Below are 19,865 nucleotides of genomic sequence, written 5' to 3' on the forward strand. Positions count from 1 at the left end.
ATGGCGTTCTGTAGCAGGGGAGGGGTGGTCAGGAAAGTCTGCCCTAGAGAAATGTTTCCACAGAGACTGAAAAGGTGAGTTGGATTTTGGTGTGCAGAGCAAGCGGGGGTGCAAAGGGAAGGGGTAAGGGACGAATGTTCTAGGCAGAGGCAAGGAGAGGGAGCATGGTGCATTTGAAGTGCTGAAAGTATGGCTCTTGTGTGCCAGAAGCAAGAAGAAGAGTAGGAGAGTAGGCAGGAAGGTGAGAGATCAAGGCAGAGAGGCAGACAGGGGCCAGTTACAGTGTATTCTTAATCAGATTAAAAATGTCATTTCATTCAGCTGTTAGTCCCACAGGCTGCGTCTGTCTCCGGGAGGCCCATCTCAACTGTTCTCTTGTGCCTGCTGGAAATCTGGGTTCAGGATCCTACTTTGGTTTTCCTATAGCCTGTGCTCAGCTAAAGCATTTTATCATGTGTATGATGATATCTGTTCAGACTGTCCCTCTCTCCTGCTAGACCCAGAGCACAGCGAATACCCAGAATGTATATGCTTCTTCCTCTTTTCTCAGTATGCACTTATTGGATGAAAGTGACATAAAATAAGATATTTTAAACCCCTGGAATGTATGTAAAATAACATTCGTGTGATTAGAAAAGGACATACAAATAGGTCATGCTTATTATAGTAATTATGTTAATTTGTATCCCTTTACTTATCAGATATCAAATGACCACTTGACAATTGTCAAGATTATATTTCTCAAGAGTACCAAGGTTTATGAAATGACAGTTGATAAGATCAGAGTACAAAAATAGGAAGTTGGGGGAAAACAATTAAAATAACAGAATAAATACGGATTTCTAAATAATAGTAAATAAAATTTCTAGATGGCCTCTCATTTCAAATAAAAAATTCTCTTAAGTTTTCAAGCCACCCTTTACTAGCTTAAAATCTATTGTCCTTTGTATTTCCATTGTCCTTTTTTTCCCCCTCATGAGTCTTGACAAAGTATTATAGCAGCCTAGCCTTTTCACAGCTTTACTGGTTATTGAAAGGGACTCTCCCCTTCTTGGCATCAGCACTGCCAGGATTGGTCTTAAAGCCATACATTGAGAGTAGGGAGCATAGCTGTCTGTCTCTGATCCACAGATCTCTAATTGGTATACTTTAGCTCTGTGGAGTCACTGTGACGCTTGTTAAATGCAGATTCCTGGGCCCCGTCCTCAAGCTTCTGGCCCACTGAGTCTGAGATGTAGTCTGGGCATCTGCACTTTTCACAGGCACACCAAGTGAGGTGAGGACCACAGTTTGAGAAATACTGGTCGAGGGAAAGAAGAGCAGTAGCTCTGTAAATCATTCACACAACTCTTAAAGGTAGATACTTGGGACACCTGCCCCCCCCCACCCACCNCCTCACCTACACCCCCCACTGAGACTCTAGTTGGTATATTTGGGCTGAGCCCATTGTGGTATCTCCTCTTAAGTGTTAGTAGTTGAAGGAGATGTGTGAAAAAGATTAACTTGAGCTCTGAGATCTGAGCATATAGACATAAATGGAGTTATTCTGAAACTATAGCAAGGAATTGTGTGTGTATATAAACTTATTTATGCCTTTTTAGATTAAAAAAAGTTGTTGTTTTATGTTTTCATATCATGTGCTTCCCACGGCAATAGTTAGAACAATCAGCCCTTCAAGCAGACCTTGAGAAGGAGAAGCAAGCCCTCCAGAATGCCCTCAGAAAAGCCCAGCTCGCAGAAGGAAAGGACCAAGAAAACAGTGAACTCCGCACACAACTTAAGCAGCTGCAGGTAGAGACGTGTTTGTTCAGGGTGATTTCTCACGTAGGACACCTTGAGCTGTTGCTGTCTGTAGTCAGACACTTAACCTGCGCCAACATGTTGTAGGTTACTTGGATCATTAGAAGAGAAGAACTCTGGGTGGGACGGTATCATGGCCTCTGTCCCCTCGTGACCCTGTCGTTGTACAGTTAGGAACATGCACATCCTTTGTGTTGTTGTGGCGGTGTGAAGAGACGCAGGCAGTGGCAAGAGTAAACAGCCAGTTCCGTGTGCACTCACTGGTGAAAGCAATACCTTGCATTTCTCTGACAGGCAGATTTGTCACCAGACTGAGCTAAAAGGATCAGATTTTGGTGCATTCTTCTTCCCCTAAAATATCTTTGTAATTAGCCAGGAATTTAACCAGAGTGGGATGCAGAACTCCCTAACTGTACACAGCCTTCACAATCCCTTTCTTAGAAAGGGTTCTATTAGAAATGCAGTCATTTTACGTGTGTGGGGGTTGGCTTTGGCAGAGTGTCTTTACTGCTACTGTCACAACAATCCGCCTAACAGACTGCCGGAGAAGCAGGTGGACAGGATTTTCCAGATAATTAAACTCTCTGAGAACACAGATGTCTGAATAAACAAGTACCTGGATCAACACTCAGATCTCCAGATCTGTGAGGCCGAGGGCCACTTGGCCGACTGAGAGGGCATGTGTCATACTTCACCAGAAATAAAGGCGCAGGGTTGCTAAGGGTTTAAGGACATCTTATCTGTGACAAATAAAGCTAAACAGCTCACCCAAATTCTCTCCCTTCTCCCAATGCCTGGAATATTTTTTCCTCAAAGTTTAGGGAAATGTAATCACCTAGAATTTAATTTTTACTGCTCACAGTTTAATTTCTGAAACAAGTATCAGAAAAGATGTATGGTTTTCCATTCTTGTTTGAGTTGTGTGTCTGTTGGCTGCTCAGTAGATCATGTTTGTATATTTACTATGGGACTTTCAAATCACGAAAACAAAATAGTCTTAGATCCTTTTGTTTACCCTGCTTAAACAGTAGTCAGCATTCTCCCATTCTGGTTTCAGTTCACTATTTTTTTTTTTTTTTTTTGGCTGGAATTCTTCAGAAGAAAATCTCCTACATCTTTATTTCACCCAAATACTTCAGCATACATGTTACTTCAGCATACATGTCACTTCAGCGTACATCTCTTAAAGAAAGGGACTAAAATGTCTTCTTCGGGGGCCTTCTCCTCCAAGTTAGAAACCAAAGTCAGCTTTCTAGAACACTAGCCCATGCTGTGAGACTACCTTAGTTGAAACTAGGTCCTTGGCCTACTAACCTTGTGATACAGAATTCACCTTGAATTCACTCTGCATTTGTGTTTGTCAGACAGTCATTTAGTTGCAGTGAACCAGAACCTACTAACACTAGCTCAAGGCAGGAGACAGAGCTGCTCTATCAGTCTTTCAGGAGCTACATGGCTCTCTCATTTCTCTGCTGTCTCTTTGGGTATTGTATTTGGCCCAGCACGGACTTCAGCCCTGGGCTGACCTATCTTTACGAGGCCAGCTCTTAGAGACGTGACGATGTTCTGGATCTTGGTTCAAATTTTGGAGAGAGAACCTGTTTCCTGGCCAGTCGATGGATTGTTTGGCCTTGGGTCTGATCACCTGTGGCCGGGATTAGACAGTAATGGAAATATGGGCACTCAGGGCAATGTTCAGGACAGTTTATAGATAACAGGCTCCAGAGGGGACAGGCAGTTAACATGTTCGTTGCAATTCTGAATTCTCTACTTTAGTTAAGAGTGTTTCACTGAGTTTGAAGTAAATCACTTCAGGGGATACAGTCTATTTTTCTTTACAGTTTAGGTTGATTTTAGCAGTTTTCTTGTACTTGAGAGGGGCATTGTATGAATTTAATTCTTGGATCTACGTGTTTGTTAATAGTGAAAATATGCTGGCATGTAACAGAAACTCTCACAGAGAATTATAAGCTGTTAGAGAAGCTTCAGTATTAGAGGCTTAATTTTTTAGTTGCTTGGCAGAGTAGTATGGGAAAGTTGTTGGGGTTTTTTTTTTGGATTTGTTTTTTAACTTTGAATTATGGACATTTCCAACACATACATAAGTAGAATCCTAAAATGGATCCTCATATGCATATTACATATCTTCAATACTTATCAACCCGTGACCAGTTTTACTCCGTCCGTAATTCCTGCCATAGCTCAACCCTCACACTCGTTCACGCACTGAATTATTCTGAAGTAAATCCAAAACTCTTACTTTATCTGTATATACTGTACAGAGACTTAAAAAAACACACACACAGATGCCACTTTATATCTTAAAATTATAATAATTTCCTAACATCAAATACCTTATCATATTCAAATTTACAAATTATCTCAGTTTTTACAGTGTTTGTTGGAATAAGGATCCAAATAAAGTGCACCCATTGCAGTTTGTTGACGTGGTTCTTAAGTCTCTGGTACACTATAGGTGTCCTTCTTCTTTCCCCCTTTATGTTTTAAACTAAACCAGGGGCCCCTGGGTGGCTCAGTCGGTTAAGTGTGTGACTTCGGCTCAGGTCATGATCTCGTAGTCCGTGGGTTTAAGCCCTGTGTCGGGCTCTGTGCTGACAGCTCAGAGCCTGGAACCTGCTTCAGATTCTGTGTCTCCCTCTCTTTCTGCCCCTCCCTTGCTCTCTCTCTCAAAAATAAATAAAGATTTAAAAAAATTTTTAAATAAAAAAATAAAGAAAACCAGATCTTTGTCCTGTGGAGTTTCCCATTCTGGATTTTACTGGTTGCATCCTTTATGGTATTGATCAACATGTTCTTGTGTTACATACCGAGGCTTATTTAAATTCAGCTTAGTTACTTCTCAGCAAGAACATAGGTACTTGTTTTTGTATCACATCAGGAAACATCCTAATGCCTGGTCCTGTCTTTTGTGACTTTAGATTGATCAGTAGATTCAGATATTGGCAGCCCAAGTGGAAAGGGTTTTTAAAAAAATTGGTAAAGGGACTTGAAAAGAACTAATCATATGATAAGTAATACAGGCTGTGTATGACTATGTGTGTGTATTTTAATTTGTTTTAGTAACTTTTACCTCCCTGTTATACCACCATCCATAGGATGACAATGACCTGTTAAAACAGCAACTTAAAGATTTCCAGAATCACCTTAACCATGTGGTTGATGGTTTGATTCGTCCAGAAGACGTGGCAGCTCGTGTGGATGAGCTAAGGCAAAAACTGAAGTCCGGAGCCGGGGAAATGAGGTAATGGGCAATCAGGACCTCCTGGTATTGAGATTGCCGACTTATGAACATGAGGTTCGTACGGACTCACCTTCCTAAGTTACGCCAATGGCTGAATTTCTTTTGTGAGGCTTCCCAAGTCATATTTCCATGATTGAGACACAGGATCGCTTCATCCAAATTGCCTGTCACTGATTTTTGTACATTTTAAATCTTTCATGCTTTTAGGTATTATTTAATTGACACAGAAGTTTTAAGAGTAACTCTTTCTTGAAAGTTCATTGCATGTGGTCATGAAGTAGAGCCACATTATACATTTTAAATAGAAAATAAATTTCAGAAGAAAACCAAGGCACATTTAAATATATGAAAGGGACATTTACTATATGAGCAAACGTTATTAAGCCCGCTGGGAGCCTGTGTTTTCGGAGCGACAGCAGGCACTGGATAAAAGGCGGGTTTGCACTTAGGAGATGTGAGTCGGTCTGCACTGATGCTGGTCGCCGTTCCACGCAGCTCTTTTTAGCCCCGCGCCGATGTGACCAGCACAGTGTGCATCCGGTGTCTGGCATGAGAAAGAAGAGGTCACATTCCATCTTTTTTCCCCCCTTACCAGAATCCATACCCCTTCAGACGTCTTAGGGAAAAGTCTTGCTGATTTGCAGAAACAGTTCAGTGAAATCCTGGCACGCTCCCAGTGGGAAAGACAGGAAGCACAAGTGAGAGAGAGAAAACTCCAGGAGGAAATGGCTCTGCAACAAGAGAAACTGGCGAACGGACAGGAGGAGTTCAGGCACGCCTGCGAGAGAGCCCTGGAAGCAAGAGTAAGAAGGGGCCGGGGGCAGCTGCAGGGAAGTGTTTGGCCAATAGGCCTGTTCTTCAGCAAATTATAGTGCTTCCTTTCTCACGTAAATACAGAATGATTACTGTTATTTTCACTCTCAGACTGCCTGCGACTAAGTCAACCTTGAGTATGGTTACTGATGTCAGTCAGGCTTCTTTGTGGCTGTGCGTTCCTTGTTCTGGAAGCAAGTGAGATGTTTCTGAGCCTGTAGGTAAACAATACTGTATTGCTAAGGCGCAGTGTGATGCCAGAATCTAATTTTTCAGATGTAATTATTTTCATGATGAGGCAAACATTAACATGGATCCTAGAGAACATTCAAGATACAACCGCCCCCTGTAACTCATTAGTACAAAATGTCATTACACTATCCTGCAAAACAAAATGTAGTTCTCTAAGAAGTTTATATTCTGCTTATAAATCATCTTCGAAACTTGATTTCCTCACAGATTAGTTTTGATAAGAGGCAGCACGAAGCGAGAATCCAACAGCTGGAGAATGAAATTCGCTATTTGCAAGAAAATCTGAAAAGTATGGAGGAAATCCAAGGCCTTACAGATCTCCAACTTCAGGAAGCTGATGAAGAGAAGGAGAGAATTCTGGCCCAACTCCAGGAGTTAGAGAAAAAGGTGGGGAAGACTAGGAAAGTGTGCCATCCGTGTCCCTGTGCCTGGACCCTGCCCCTCGGGGAGCTGGCCCGCTGCACGGAGAGTGGCCCACGGTTGCCTCTGACAGTTCTGCTGGCTCCGAGGGGAGCTGGACCCAAGGGAGCCTGGGATGCATTGTGGTCAAATCAAGGCCCTGAGACACGGTGGTGGCATGTGAGGAGTGACTTTAGACACTTAGGTGTCGCTGGCAGGAGTTTGCCTCCTCAGAAACCCCTTGCACGATTGGACCCATCCACGGGAAATTACTTTTTAACTCCTCATCTTCCTAATAGCTTGGCCCCTCTTTGAGCTTCTCCATCCCCCCTCAGCCAGCTCCTCCCATGGTCACATGGCCAGCCTTGTCCAGTTGAGAAGTTGCGCCCACCCCCTCTGCCGTCCCGAACTGCAGCACCCCGCTCTGTCTGTCCTGCTGCGCCCCCACACTGACAGTTTCTCAGCCTCCTTCACAGTTCCAGGGCTTGAGCCCACCTTTTCTGTCTGTTAGGCTTTCCTGGCCACACACCTGGCCGTCCAACTTAAATTCCATGCTCCACCACTATAGCCATTTTTGCAAAAGTCCTCAAATCCCTTGTCCTTGTCTCCCGTCTCACTTACCTAACGATACCGCAGCCATGAGCTGTCTATAGGCAGGTACCCATGCTACGCATTCCTGCAGAAAAATATCAGCCACCAGGCGTAGTGGTGTCACTGTCCTCTCCTGCTTGTCAGCCTCAAGTGGGCAGCTTTCCCCTTCTCTCTGGGAAGTTCACTCTCGCATGCCACACCGTTCATGGCTTGTCACTGCCACGCCTACCTTCTCCCTTCTCCCAGCCTCATACTCTCCCAGCATATGACGTGCTTCATACTTCACTGAGAACCTTTCCGTTCCCAAGTCCTGTTCAGTCCACCCCCAAAATATATCTGGAATATAGGTCCTTTTTTTCATCTCCGCCACCACCCCCATCCGGCCATTACCTCTCATCAGGACAACTGGTGTGGCCACCAGACAGTTCTGCTAAGACTCCCACTGATGACCTTGCTCCACAGAGCGGCTAACATGCTCCTTAAAAACATGAATTATGGGGCACCTGTGTGTCTCAGTCGGTTGAGACAGTGCAGAGCTTCCTTGGGATTCTCTGTCTGCTCCTCCCTCCCCCAAAATAAATAAGTAAACTTTAAAAAACAAAAAACATGAATTGGCTGTCAGTCCCCCTCATTTCCCCTTTCCTCAGTAACTTCTGTTGTTTTTATAAAAAACACCCAAACCCTCGAGCCTGTGAGGCCCAGCACGGTTTGCCTCTATTTAGCTCCTTCCTGTTATCACCATGCTCCTTCTTTCAGTTCCTCAAAAATGCTCAGTCCTCCTGACCTTCCCACATGCCATTGCCTCTCCTGGACCACATTCCTCCACCCTCTCTGACTGCCCCCTCCCTACCAATTCAAGTCTCTCCCTCTGTCTCAGTAGTACTCTGTTCTGTCCCTTGATAGCACTGACCATCTTGGTCATATATTTGAGTATTTGTTTAAAGTCCATCTCTCATAAGCTCCTTGAGAGCAGTCTGTTTCACCTACCACTGTATGCCCAGGCCTGACTCTGTGACCACGAGGACTGGTCTCTCACTTGGTGACAGTGCTGGGAAATGTTTTTCCAATGAATGAATGAATCTGATCACTGAGGTCCTTTTGTAAAGTTGTTTTTTTTTTTTTTTAAATATTTATTTTTGAGAGAGAGACAGAGTGTGAGCAGGTGAGGGGCAGAGAGAGAGAGGGAGACACAGAATCTGAAGCAGACTCTAGGCTCTGAACTAGCTGTCAGCACAGAGCTCGATGCAGGGTTCCAACTCCACGAACCATGAAATCATGACATGAGCCGAAGTTGGACGCTCAAAGGACTGAGCCACCCCGGCGCCCCTATGATCACTAAGGTTCTTGACTAAGAAGACTGATTTCATTCTGATTTACCACACAATGTACCATGTATTATTTTTTTTTAAGTTTATTTATTTTTGAGAGAGAGAGAGAGAGAGAGAACAAGCCAGGGAGGGGCAGAGAGAGGGAGAGAGAATCCCAGGCAGGCTCCGCACTGATGGAATCCCAGTGCTGGGCTCGATCCTACGAACTTTAGTGAGATCAAACCTGAGCCAAAATCAAGAGTCAAACACTCAACCGACCGAGCTGCCCAGCGCCCCTGTCCCGTGTATTGTTCTAGGCACAGACCTGGCAGCAGCGAATGGAGTCCCTACCTTCCTGGGGCTTAGGTCTTAATTCGTCGCTACCAAATGAGTCATCTGTTTAATGTTTCTTTCCCTTTAGAAGAAGCTTGAAGATGCCAAATCCCAGGAGCAGCTTCTCGGCTTAGATCGAGAATTGAAGAAATTGAAGAAAGCTGTGGCTGCCTCCGATAAGCTGGCTGCGGCTGAGCTCACCATTGCCAAAGATCAGCTCAGGTCCCTTCATGGAACTGTTCTGAAAATTAACCAGGAGCGAGCAGAGGTGAGCCCATGTGTGCAAAGCAAGTTTCCAGCGCCGCAGCTGCTGTCCCCAGACCATAGCCACTTGTATCACTGCTCTGCCATGACAGGCTCTGGCTAGTTCATAAACCATTGTGAAGTTGTCTGTTCCCCTTCAGACTGAAGATTGTATTTCTCCAGTCACAGCCCTATGCTCTTCTGAGCCCTAATGAGAGCCATCAAATAAAACGTACTCTCCCCACCTCCAAGCGTAGAGCTCTGCTAGGGAGGTAGCTGGCCATACACACCTGAACGGAGGTTTTAAAGGCTTGCCACAGAAGCCTTCTGAACCCCGGACTTTTCATCTTGTGCCGGCAGAGAATATGTGACCAGAGCACTGTTTTGCCTCCTGACTGAGATGGTATCCATAACAGTTTTAAAGGGCACACGTGCTCGTGAGATTAGGGTGATAGCTTGTAGAGAAAATGGAATGATGAGAGTCCAGGGAGACCTCGGTCATGGAAGTCTGTAGAACAGTGAAGAAAGAGCCCTTGCTCTTTCGGATGCAGCCCCCTGCTCCCGTGGCTCCCAGAGACGGGTGGAGCAGGCTGTCAGGTGATGGGGACAGCACAGGAGGAGGTGGGACCAGGCGCCATGCACGCAGAGGGTGGCCAGGCAGGCAGGCGGATGAAAACAGAGGAGTCAGTCTGTGGGTAAGAAAGGAATGAAGATGACACCATGTGATGGCTGTGCTGCCTTTCTCGTACTCTGTCCCCGCAGGAGGTGCAGGAGACGGAGAAGTTCAGCAGGAAGGCAGCGCAGGCGGCCAGGGATCTGACCCGAGCAGAAGCCGAGATTGAACTCCTGCAGAACCTTCTCAAAGATAGAGAGGAGCAGGTCAGTGCCGGTACCCTGAGACCTTCTCCTTATTGGTCCTCTCTTGGCTCCCGAAAGATAAAATTGTTGGAGGTGACCCCTCCATTAGGAAATGTAGTCAGTGGTCGATCAGCACTTTGTCCTCTACTGCGTGTCAGGCAGAGTATAATTTAAATACAAGGAGCAATGTGTTTTCCTCTTTAGTAAAGTACAGGCTAAAGTTCTGGAATTACTATATCAAATTGCAAGGCTCATATGGGAAAGAATATTCATTGGCAGTTTTGTGTATGTGATTTTTTAATAGTTTCGACTTGGAATGGAGAAAGTAAATGTAGGCCCCGGAGGAGCAAACTCACAGGTGCTGGAGGTCGAGAAACTCAATGAGACAATGGAGAGGCAAAGGACAGAGATCGCAAGGCTGCGGAATTTACTAGACCTCACCGGGGCTGGTAAAGTACTGGGCTTTGATTTTTATTTTTTTTAATTAAAAACATTTATTTTTGAAAGAGAGAGTGTGAATGGGGGAGGGGAAGAGAGAGAGGGGGACAGAGGATCCCAAGGAGGCTCTGCACTGACAGCAGAGATCCTGACACTGCACTGACAGCTTGAGCTCACGAACTGAACCATGAGATCAGGACCTGAGCTGAAGCTGAACACTTAGCCGACTGAGCCACCCAGGGGCCCCGGGGCTTTGATTTTGGTAGTGGTTTTGTAGTTATTCTAATGTCAGATCATCTTTTAAAAAAAATCTTGTTTGTCTTTCACTTGAGCAAATTTATTTAGATGTGATAGATCAATTCCATGCTTGATTTCCAGAGCTGTGATAATTAGCTTAATGAATAAAAGCAAAGAATTTAAACATTTTATGTAAGTGATGTATTACAGGAACTTGATTACAGTGAGACAAGAGATTTTGAAGTTTCAAAAGAAATAATGTTTCCCAATCTGTTTGTTTTCTTTCTCTGCCTCCCTTTATAAATGAACAACAGAAGGGTACGTCTAGCTTCCTTAAGTGTTAGCAAAAAGTTACCACCACCGGACAGCCTGAAAAGTCAGCTTTGAGGAGCGGAGCCGATTGAAGTCATTGGCTGTCACGGAATCACTTGTGTATGTTGAGAGGAGGGAAGTAGATGATTTCACGCCCAACTTCACAGAATGGCTTTCCTTTGCAGATAACAGAGGAAGCTTTGACAATGTTTTGGAAGAAATTGCTGAACTTCGACGTGAAGTGTCTCATCAGAATGATTACATCAGCAGCATGGCAGATCCTTTCAGAAGACGAGGCTACTGGTACTTTATGCCAACACCGTCATCATCAAAAGTAGGAAGCCTGTGAGGCTGGGAGCATATACTGAATTTTCTTGAAGGAAGTGTGACCCTGTTCTCTTCCCCCAGTTTGTGGACAGGTGTCAAGAACAGTATGTCTAGACTAAGCCACACATTGAGGTTCTTAAGTGTGTTTGGTACGTGAGATGAAAATAGGACCTTCTCGAGGAATATTGCCATTGCCCATTGGTGCTCTGGTGGTATCCTGTGGGTCCCTGATAGAAGATCCTGCAAGGGGATAAGGTGACTTGAGCCCAGAGAGCCTGTTGGAAATGGGTATAGAACTATGCAGAGGCTGAGAGAAAACTGGGCACCTGGCTTTCATTTGATTTTAATCAGCATTTCATTCCATATTTACTGAAATCTAGGTCAGGTGCTGGTGGAGTGGGGTGCCATGAGGAATGGGCTAGCCCTTGCTCTCAAAGGCTCGTGCAGTGGTGGGGAGACAGGGACACCGGGGCAGTTAGAAACAGTGGCATGCATGTGACAACAGACTTGACTTGTGTGCTCTGTTGCGGAGAAGTGTTAGGGATTCCTCACACTGGGGAAGTTCAGGAAGGAAGGCTTCACACAGAGTCATGAAGTTAGCACTTAGCCGTCAAGGGATGGGCTTTTAGGAGGGAAGAGACGTGTGGAAGGGGAGAGTTGGTGTAGCCATGGTGAGTAGCCTTGTGGGTCTGGGGGATTGGCTGGGAACGGTGAGAGGTGAGTCCAGAAAAGTAGATTGGGTTCATGCTTTTTACTTAGGACCTCAAAATCTGTCGCACTGACTTGTGCAGGCCTCCGGGATTGAGGATGTGTATAACGTGATTAGAGCTATAGTTTTGGGAGAATAACTGGGTTGAGTGTGGAGGCCTGACTTGCAGTGGGTGAACTCGAGGAGGGGGTAGCAGGGTGCTGTTTAAACTCCTTCTGTGAGGGACCGAAGCCAGGGCTAGAGCAATGGAGCTGGAGGAGAAGAGGTATCACTGAGGGGCTGTTCAGGAGACAAAATGGTCAGGGCATGGGACTTGAACGTGAGACATGAGGAGAGGATGGTAAGCAGCCTGGATCCAGAGCAGAGGGGCTGGGTGACATCCTGCTATGACCAGCTGACAGGCAATAGTCAGGGGGAAGTGGCTGTGGCACTAGGATCCCAGGCTTTGTAGACTCAACCAGAGTCTACATCTAAACTTCCTTGACAGCCAGGCAGGGCTAGATGTGCAGGCTGTATAGATTTGACATTGTAACATTGTAAGGCCGACCTGGGGGAAGGTTCAAAAGGTAGACCTATTTATTGACTGTGAAGGAGAGAGAGTTAGCAGAGTAGAGCTTTTCAGCCACACCAGGCTCCCAGGATAGTAGGAGATTGATCTCCCAGACGGCCTTGAAAATTCACTGGTTTCCTTTGCCTTCGTTGGTGGGCCATCAAGGACGAGGCCAAAGAGGAGAAGCCACCAGGAAAGAGAAGTACTGGAGACCAGAGGCTGACATTCAGGCAGTTTACCTGACTATAATCGTGTCTCACTTCTGTCTGCGAAAAATGAGAATTATGATCTGTGGAAAGAAACCACTTTGTTCTCAACTTTGCTACATCTCAACTTTGTTCTAGACTTTGGCATTTCTCCAGCTCAGCCCTTTCATTTATAATAGCGGGCCCTGCTATCATTTATTTCAGGTTTCCAGCTATAGTTCTCAGGCCACCAAGGACTCTGGGGTCGGCCTAAAGTACACAGCCTCAACTCCTGTTAGAAAAGCACGTCGCGGACGGCAGGACGGAAAGGAGGAGAGCGGGCCTCCACGTGTCTCAGGACACTGGGTTTATTCTCCCATCAGGAGTGGGTTACATCAGTCGTTTTCAAATAGAGGTAAGTTAAGTCGCACAAGGGTACTTGCATTTCTTTTATGGTTCTCTGAAATCCGTACGACAGAGCCCACACTCCTTAGCTTCGCCTTTGCTGCGACTTTGGCCAGTGACCTCTAGTTTCCCTTCCCGTCTCTGTTCTGCACGTGAGTCCTACCCAGTTGCCTGAGATAGTCACAGCATGCCACGTTCCTCTGACCTCCGTGTTTTAAGCCCTCTGTTTAGAATGTCCTTCTTCCTTTTCTCCCAAACCTACTCGTGTTTAACCTTCCACAAGACTCAGGCCCTCAAACCACACTACTTCAGGGACCGTCCTCCATGTTGCCTTACCCAGGCCGACTGAGCAGCGTCTACACCTGTGCTCCTGGAGCGTGGCAGGTGCCTACTTCCTGGTGGCTTGACATTGATTAGCTCGACTAAAATGAAACGTTCTAGGTCCATCTTCAAAAGCTCCAGGAGGAAGAGTCAGACTTGGGGTGAATTCTTGCTCTTTCGCTAAGCAGCTGTGTGATCCTAGGCAAATTATTTAGCTTCTCTGAGGCTGTGAAGCCACAAAATGGGAATGTCCCCTTCTGGTAATTTGTTTATTCAGGAGCTACTTATTGAGTGCCTGCTGTGTGCTAGGTCGTCTGTCATCAGTGATGGGCGCACGTAGACCCAAGGAAGGAAACCAGCACCTTGGAGAGTGCCGTGTGATGGCAGCCGTAGACCCTGCGAGTCGTGGTGTCTCAGCACACGTCTCCGCATCTCTGACTTTATGCAGCCTGAGGCAGACACCCAAATGATTGCCAAATAAATGAATGAATAAAGACAGAAAAAAGCAACTCTACAGATAGGCATAAGAAAAACTCAAGTATCAGCCTCTGAAAATGATACGAATCCCTGTTTTGACCTTTTCAAAATTGCTTTTGAACTTTTTCACAGAATTTTACTCCCACTTCTCGGGGTCTCATCCTAAATATTCCTGTTCTCTACTAAACTTGTTTACCCAGTAAACCATGTGGGTAAAACACTCTTCTGTTTATTTCTGTCAAGATGCAGACAGTGGAGAAGACAGCCAGGAAGAGAGCGAGCTGGATGACCGCGAGGACCGCCCCTTTGTGCCTCCTTCTGGATACATGATGTACACTGTGTTTCCCGACGGCTCTCCGGTTCCCCAGGGCATGGCCCTGTACGCACCGCCTCCTCCCCTGCCCCACAATAGCCAGCCTCTCAGCCCTGGCACTGTTGTTTATGGCCCACCACCTGTTGGGTCCCCCATCGTGTATGGGCCTCCGCCCCCCAACTTCTCTGTCCCCCTCATCCCTGCGGGGGTGCTGCATTGCAACGTCCCGGAACACCATAACTTGGTAAGTAGAGAGACATGAGGCCCCCGTCCACCCCGCTTCTGCGGGAGACTGAATAAGGCTGTGTGTGTGGTGATTCAACCTTCTTATGAAGGGATGATGTCCCAAAGTATGTTTGTAAAGGTGATGTTTAAAATGGAGCAAGCGTTCTCTTACTAAAATATCCTTTTGGACGGGAGTTACGGGACCAGGCCAGTCCACAAGCTTGGTTTAACCATTTTATATCAAAAATACTTTCAGTGCAGAAATTAGCCATTTTGGGAGAGCTTATTGTATATTTTTCTGTTGACAAGTGTGATACTAATGTGTACATACAGCAGTGTTCACATAGTGGGGCCGGTACTTAACGCGCGCATGTAGATGGGCCTGTGCACGCATACACATGGATGTGCTTGTGTATTCACACGAAAGAGCAGCAGACAACAAGGTTGTGGTGGGGGTTGTCCCCGGGTGGTGAGATTCATGATTATTCCTATTTCCTTTTCATAATTCGTACCTTATTGTATACACGTTTCATATTCTCTTTTTCCCACTTAATGTTATAGACATTTCCCTGTGGTTTTACAGCTGTTTTTAAGCAGTATTAAATGATTGCATAACATTTCTCTATTTACAAGCAGTATAGTTGACTCAATTGTGTAATTTTAGTGTATTTCATATTCTTATCTAAGGCTGCATTTCAAGAAATGATTACTTCCTAATCACCAGCTTACTTTGTAACCTCAGGGTTCTAAAGAATAAAATACATTACAAACTCCTCCTTCAAACTCAAGATGCCTAGAGCTCTTTCTATTTTCCTTTTCCTCCCAGCAGGTTGAGAGGAAGACAAGGACTAGGAGCCTTGAGTGTCAAGCATTAGGTCAGACTAGTTGCGGAGGGCCCGTGTGTGCTCACGTGGTTGGAACGCTAGTCACTCCCATTGCCCCGCAGTGTCGGTGCACATGTGCTGAGGGCAGCACCGTCGCCTCAGCCCGCCATCACCCCTTGGGCTCGTTCTGTTACCCACCAGCCGTCCCCAGCTGTTCTGTCATTTCTCACACGCCCTCTGAGACCTCCGTGCATTAGCACCTGTTATTTCTTCAGTGAGGTCCTCCCCGTTTCATTTATTCTTCAAAACCCATGCAAAACCTCTCTCCCTCCAGCAGCCTTCAGGTGATTCCCCTCCCTGTGCCTAGAGAGAGGCCCCTGTGTCTCTCTTCTGCTACTTGCCGAACTCTGGAGGCGGAGCTTGTCCATAGGGGTGCTTGGTGAATGTGTATCAACCATAGTTGGACCGATGGTAGCGTTAGAAGCTCTGTTCATTCGTCAGTTTCATCTGTGGCGTGTGAAAAAATTGGCCTGACTTGATTTTTCGTTTTCATACTGCAGTCTAGAAGCTACCGTCATTTTCACATCACAGATGGCACTCGAAGCACAATCGAATGCAGCTTTTGGCAGAAAAGAAGAGAAACATCAAGTGATGTTTCTCAGCACTGTTTTTTTTTTTTCCCTTTGTTCAGGAGAATGAAGTTTCTAGACTGGAGGACATCATGCAGCACTTAAAATCGGAGAAACAGGAGCGGTGCATGAGAGCATCCAGGCGGCATTCGGTGAAGGAATTGGAAGAGCTGCACCGTAATATTGATGGTCTCTTGCAAGAGAAGAAAGACTTAGAGCATGAAGTAGAAGAATTACATAGAACCATCCAGAAACACCAACAGCGAAAGTAATTATTAGCTATTTTATTTTTATACTTCTGATGAATATGATATTGGCTTACTAAGGTAACCTGAATTGGTGTTGTCCTATTGAACTTTCTGTGATCTTGGAAATGGTGTCTATCCGTGCCGTCCAAAACAGTGGTCACTAGCCACGTGTGCCGATTGAGCACTTGAAGTGTGGCTAATGGAACAGAGGAATACAGTTTCATTTAAATTAAAGTAGTAGCCACGGGTGACTCCCAAATTGCACAGGGCAAGTCCAGGTGCTCTTGGCCAGTAATCCATTTGAGCTCTTCTTGTAGCCCCTCTTGGAGAGTGCACCGCCATCTGCCCTCCGCGGCTAAAAACATGCCAGGTGTCCTCAGCTCCTCTTTCCTCACTTCCCCAAACCTCCAGCTGGTCTCCGGGCCCTACGACTGTCCACCAAAAGCTGTCAAACTGGTCCCTGTCTTTCATCTCTGCTGCCCTGGCCTTTAATCACCTCCACCCAGGTCATCGTAATAGCTTCTGCTTTGGCCTTCCGTGTCTAGGCTCTGTCTCCATTCTTCCCTGGACATAGCTGCAGATCCGAGCTAGCCACTCTCCCGTGTGACTCAGTCCCGTCAGAATATACACTGCCCTCCGGATCTGGACCCGCCTGTCTGTCTTATCCTTCTCTCCCACACGCAGTGTTTGTTCAGGCCCTCCCGACCTTTCTGTGGTTCCCCCGGCACCACATTCTCCCCTGCCTCTCCACCTTTGCACATACGGTACTTGCCTAAAGTGGTTTCCCTGCCCCCTAACGCCACCCTGTCTTTCCAGATAAAGGTTAGGGGTCCCCTTTCACACAAAGCCTTCCTCATCCCAGGTCCCCACAGTTCGGAGTTGGCAACCTTGGGCATAGTACTGTTGCCACCGTATTGGAAGGAGCCCAGGCGGGCGGTAGCTGGGCCTCCCTCTTTGTGCCCCAGCACCTGGCGTCCGGTCCAGTAACGAACGCAGCGTCTGCTGAGAGGGTCAGGTGGGTAGAAGCCAGCCCATCCCTGCAGTGATCCAGGAGTTCTGACAGGTCCCCAGCTTTTGTCGTGTCAGCCGGACTGGCCGGGTGCCAGGGCTGTGGGGAGACCTGTGGGGGTTGCAGGGGTGAGTGCGCTATGGCCTCTGCCTTCTAGGAGCACACGTGTGACTGGCCGGGACGCCTGGCAGGGAAAAGCAAGGGCCACGCAGGGAGGAGACGAGGACTAAATGTGTGATAGTTTCAAGGATAGTTGCCTCTGTTACTTTTGTAGCATACGGTGGGGGGAGGTTAAAGGGAGGTTTTCTGGGGGAGGGTGGTAAGGCAGCAGGGTAACCACTTCTTTTCCTAGCTCTAAAAGCATAATAAATGCTTACTTTAAGGAATTTGAATAACACGGAAATATCCAAAGAAAGGATATGTTTGCCTTCATTTAAAGAGAAAGAAGGTGTTAAATGTTGATGAATATATTTTCATGTTTTTCTGTCATAGTTTCATTTTCTAATCATTTTGACATGTTAGCCTTGAGACAGTGATTTCTGTGTCTTGCTTTCTGATTTGTCCAATATCGTTACTATAATTGTCCTTGAGCAGAACAGAGTAAATCACAAACATCAGAAGTCTTTGGGCAGTTGGAGAGCTGCAACTTGAAAGGCAGGTTTAGGGGATGGATGACTGTTATGGTAGTGCTTTGTTTTCTTTTTATACCATAGAAGAATAGAAATAGCGGCATTGTCTTGACCCAAGTGCTGACAAAAAGATAAACTATTAAATAAATAAATAAATAAAAATTAAAATAAAAAAAGTTAATAATCAAAAAAGATAAAACAACCGCATTGTACTTTGTACACATTGTCCACTTACTGTCAACAGGAGACAGTACCGTGTTGAATAAAAGGGTAAAGATAGGCCTTAAACATGTAAATGTCTTTTCCAGCCTTTCTCGTATAAGATTAGATCATCCTAAGTCTTTTTATCAGGCCAAAAGTGTCTATATTGTCTATATTTAAAGACTCTTAGTATGTGTGTATATGATTTTTTTAGAGACTTCCTTGATGGAAATGTCGAGAGTCTGATGAACGAACTAGAAATAGAGAAGTCACTCAAACACCATGAAGATATTGTGGATGAAATTGAGTGCATCGAGAAGACCCTTCTAAAACGCCGAGCGGAGCTCAGGGAAGCTGACCGGCTGCTGGCCGAGGCCGAAAGTGAACTTTCACGCACGAAGGAGAAAGTATGTTCTGCTGTGGTTTGGGGTGAGGCAGCTTACCGCCGGCCGCATGAAGGACGAGAAAGAAAATGTGATAAGAACGTGGTCGCCCAGGGCGGACAGTTGGGTTCCAGGCTGCGCTCTCCTAGTTAGGGAGCTGGGGGAATTTGGGAAGCCACCTAACTCCCCTGCTTTGCTCCCCTCACCTATCAATTCAGGCAAAGAATACCTAGGCTGTTCAGGAAGAGATAAAAGAAGTAACATTGAAAGCTGCTGAAATCATTCTGTTCCTAACGCACCCTATTTCCTTATCCTGTGCATGTCTTTAAATTATTTGGGCTCTGATATCTCTGGGTATTAAATAGGTCACTGTTATATTCATCTAAAAGCAGCAGTGGATCTCAGAAGACTTCTTCCTTGTATTACTTTGTCCTCCAAGTAGACGATAGAAAATCGAGTATTTTTTGCTCTGAGGGAGTGTTCTTGCGACCACAACACAGAAAGAGATCGAGGAGGAAAAGGAGCCCCTACTCCATTAGGCTCCTACTCTGCCCACACATTGGCTATTTTATAAATATTGCTTCATTTACCTTTCCCGGCAACCCCTAAGGTGGTGGTTAGCCCAATTCAAGGTGTAGCTCAGAGAGGCTGGTAGCTGGCCCAGGGCCACACAGCTAAAGATCTGCCTCACCAAGAGAGCTTTCTTTCTTTCTCTCTTTCTTTCTCTCTCTCTCTCTTTCTTTCTTTTTGAGGTTTTACTTAACTTTTGAAAGAGAGAGCATGAGTTGGGGAGGTGCAGAGAGAGAGGGAGATAGAATCCGAAACAGGCTCCAGGCTCTGAGGTGTCAGCAGAGTCTGACATGGGGTTTAAACCCATGAACCATGAGATCATGACCTGAGCTGAAGTCGGACGCTTAACCGACTCAGGCTGCCAGGCGCTCTGCCAAGAGAGCTATCTTAGTTTGAGGAGAATTCCAGAGTAAAAAAGTCCCATACCCACATGGAGCGTCTCAGAAAACGCTATTTTTATGTTATTTCAACATGGGTGGACTTAAATGAATAGAAATCTATAACCCAGGAACTGAAACCAAGGATTTCTTAAAGATATTCTGTGCGTTACAGCTTTAGTAAGAATGGAAAAACATCCCGGTGTCTTTTCAGATGGTCAACTGATCATTTTCCTTCTCCTGTCACATGTTAGACAAGTGTGAGAGAACATAGGCGTGAGCAGGACTAGAGAAACTTTTATCACTGGTACATAAAAGAAAATTGATAGCAAGAGTAGGCAGAAATAGTAACTGAACTGAAGCTAGTAAGCCCTTCCCCCTTTGTGCTCCCAGAATGACTTGGGGGCAGCTTGCTAAGGAGGAAGAGCGAGGAGAAGGTGGTGCATTTTGTGAAGAAGATGCCAGACGTGTTAAAACCTAACACAGAAAGAGGTAGAAAACTACTTAGGAACGTGATTTTCCGGAGCACATAGTGCATTTTGTCCAGTGCTCTGCTGCTGAAACTGGCAGAAGCCAGGTCTCTGAAATGGAAGGAAGCGTGGTGAGCTATCTAGCTGTTGGGGGTTGGCGGCCCCGCG

The 19,865-nt window shown here is 45.9% G+C and overlaps 1 protein-coding gene across 6 annotated transcripts in view; it reads left to right on the top strand.

The window, feature by feature from the left end:
• The window catches only part of CNTRL (centriolin), an 80,652-nt gene that overhangs the window by 42,096 nt on the left and 18,691 nt on the right, over window positions 1-19,865 (top strand). For all 6 annotated transcript variants that reach the window (XR_013336476.1, XM_077769953.1, XM_077769954.1 and 3 more), the window contains 12 exons: window positions 1,657-1,791; window positions 4,917-5,062; window positions 5,658-5,865; window positions 6,335-6,514; window positions 8,846-9,025; window positions 9,763-9,879; window positions 10,163-10,307; window positions 11,031-11,179; window positions 12,842-13,031; window positions 14,063-14,376; window positions 15,873-16,078; window positions 18,112-18,304. Coding sequence is in view for 5 of the 6 variants with exons in the window: in XM_077769953.1 (XP_077626079.1) it covers window positions 1,657-1,791; window positions 4,917-5,062; window positions 5,658-5,865; window positions 6,335-6,514; window positions 8,846-9,025; window positions 9,763-9,879; window positions 10,163-10,307; window positions 11,031-11,179; window positions 12,842-13,031; window positions 14,063-14,376; window positions 15,873-16,078; window positions 18,112-18,304 (2,163 nt within the window). In the remaining variant the exon portion in view is untranslated. The remainder of the gene's footprint in view (window positions 1-1,656; window positions 1,792-4,916; window positions 5,063-5,657; window positions 5,866-6,334; window positions 6,515-8,845; window positions 9,026-9,762; window positions 9,880-10,162; window positions 10,308-11,030; window positions 11,180-12,841; window positions 13,032-14,062; window positions 14,377-15,872; window positions 16,079-18,111; window positions 18,305-19,865) is intronic.

The sequence above is a fragment of the Crocuta crocuta genome, unplaced genomic scaffold, assembly GCF_008692635.1.
Source record: "Crocuta crocuta isolate KB4526 unplaced genomic scaffold, BGI_CrCroc_1.0 scaffold95, whole genome shotgun sequence".
NCBI lineage: Eukaryota > Metazoa > Chordata > Mammalia > Carnivora > Hyaenidae > Crocuta > Crocuta crocuta.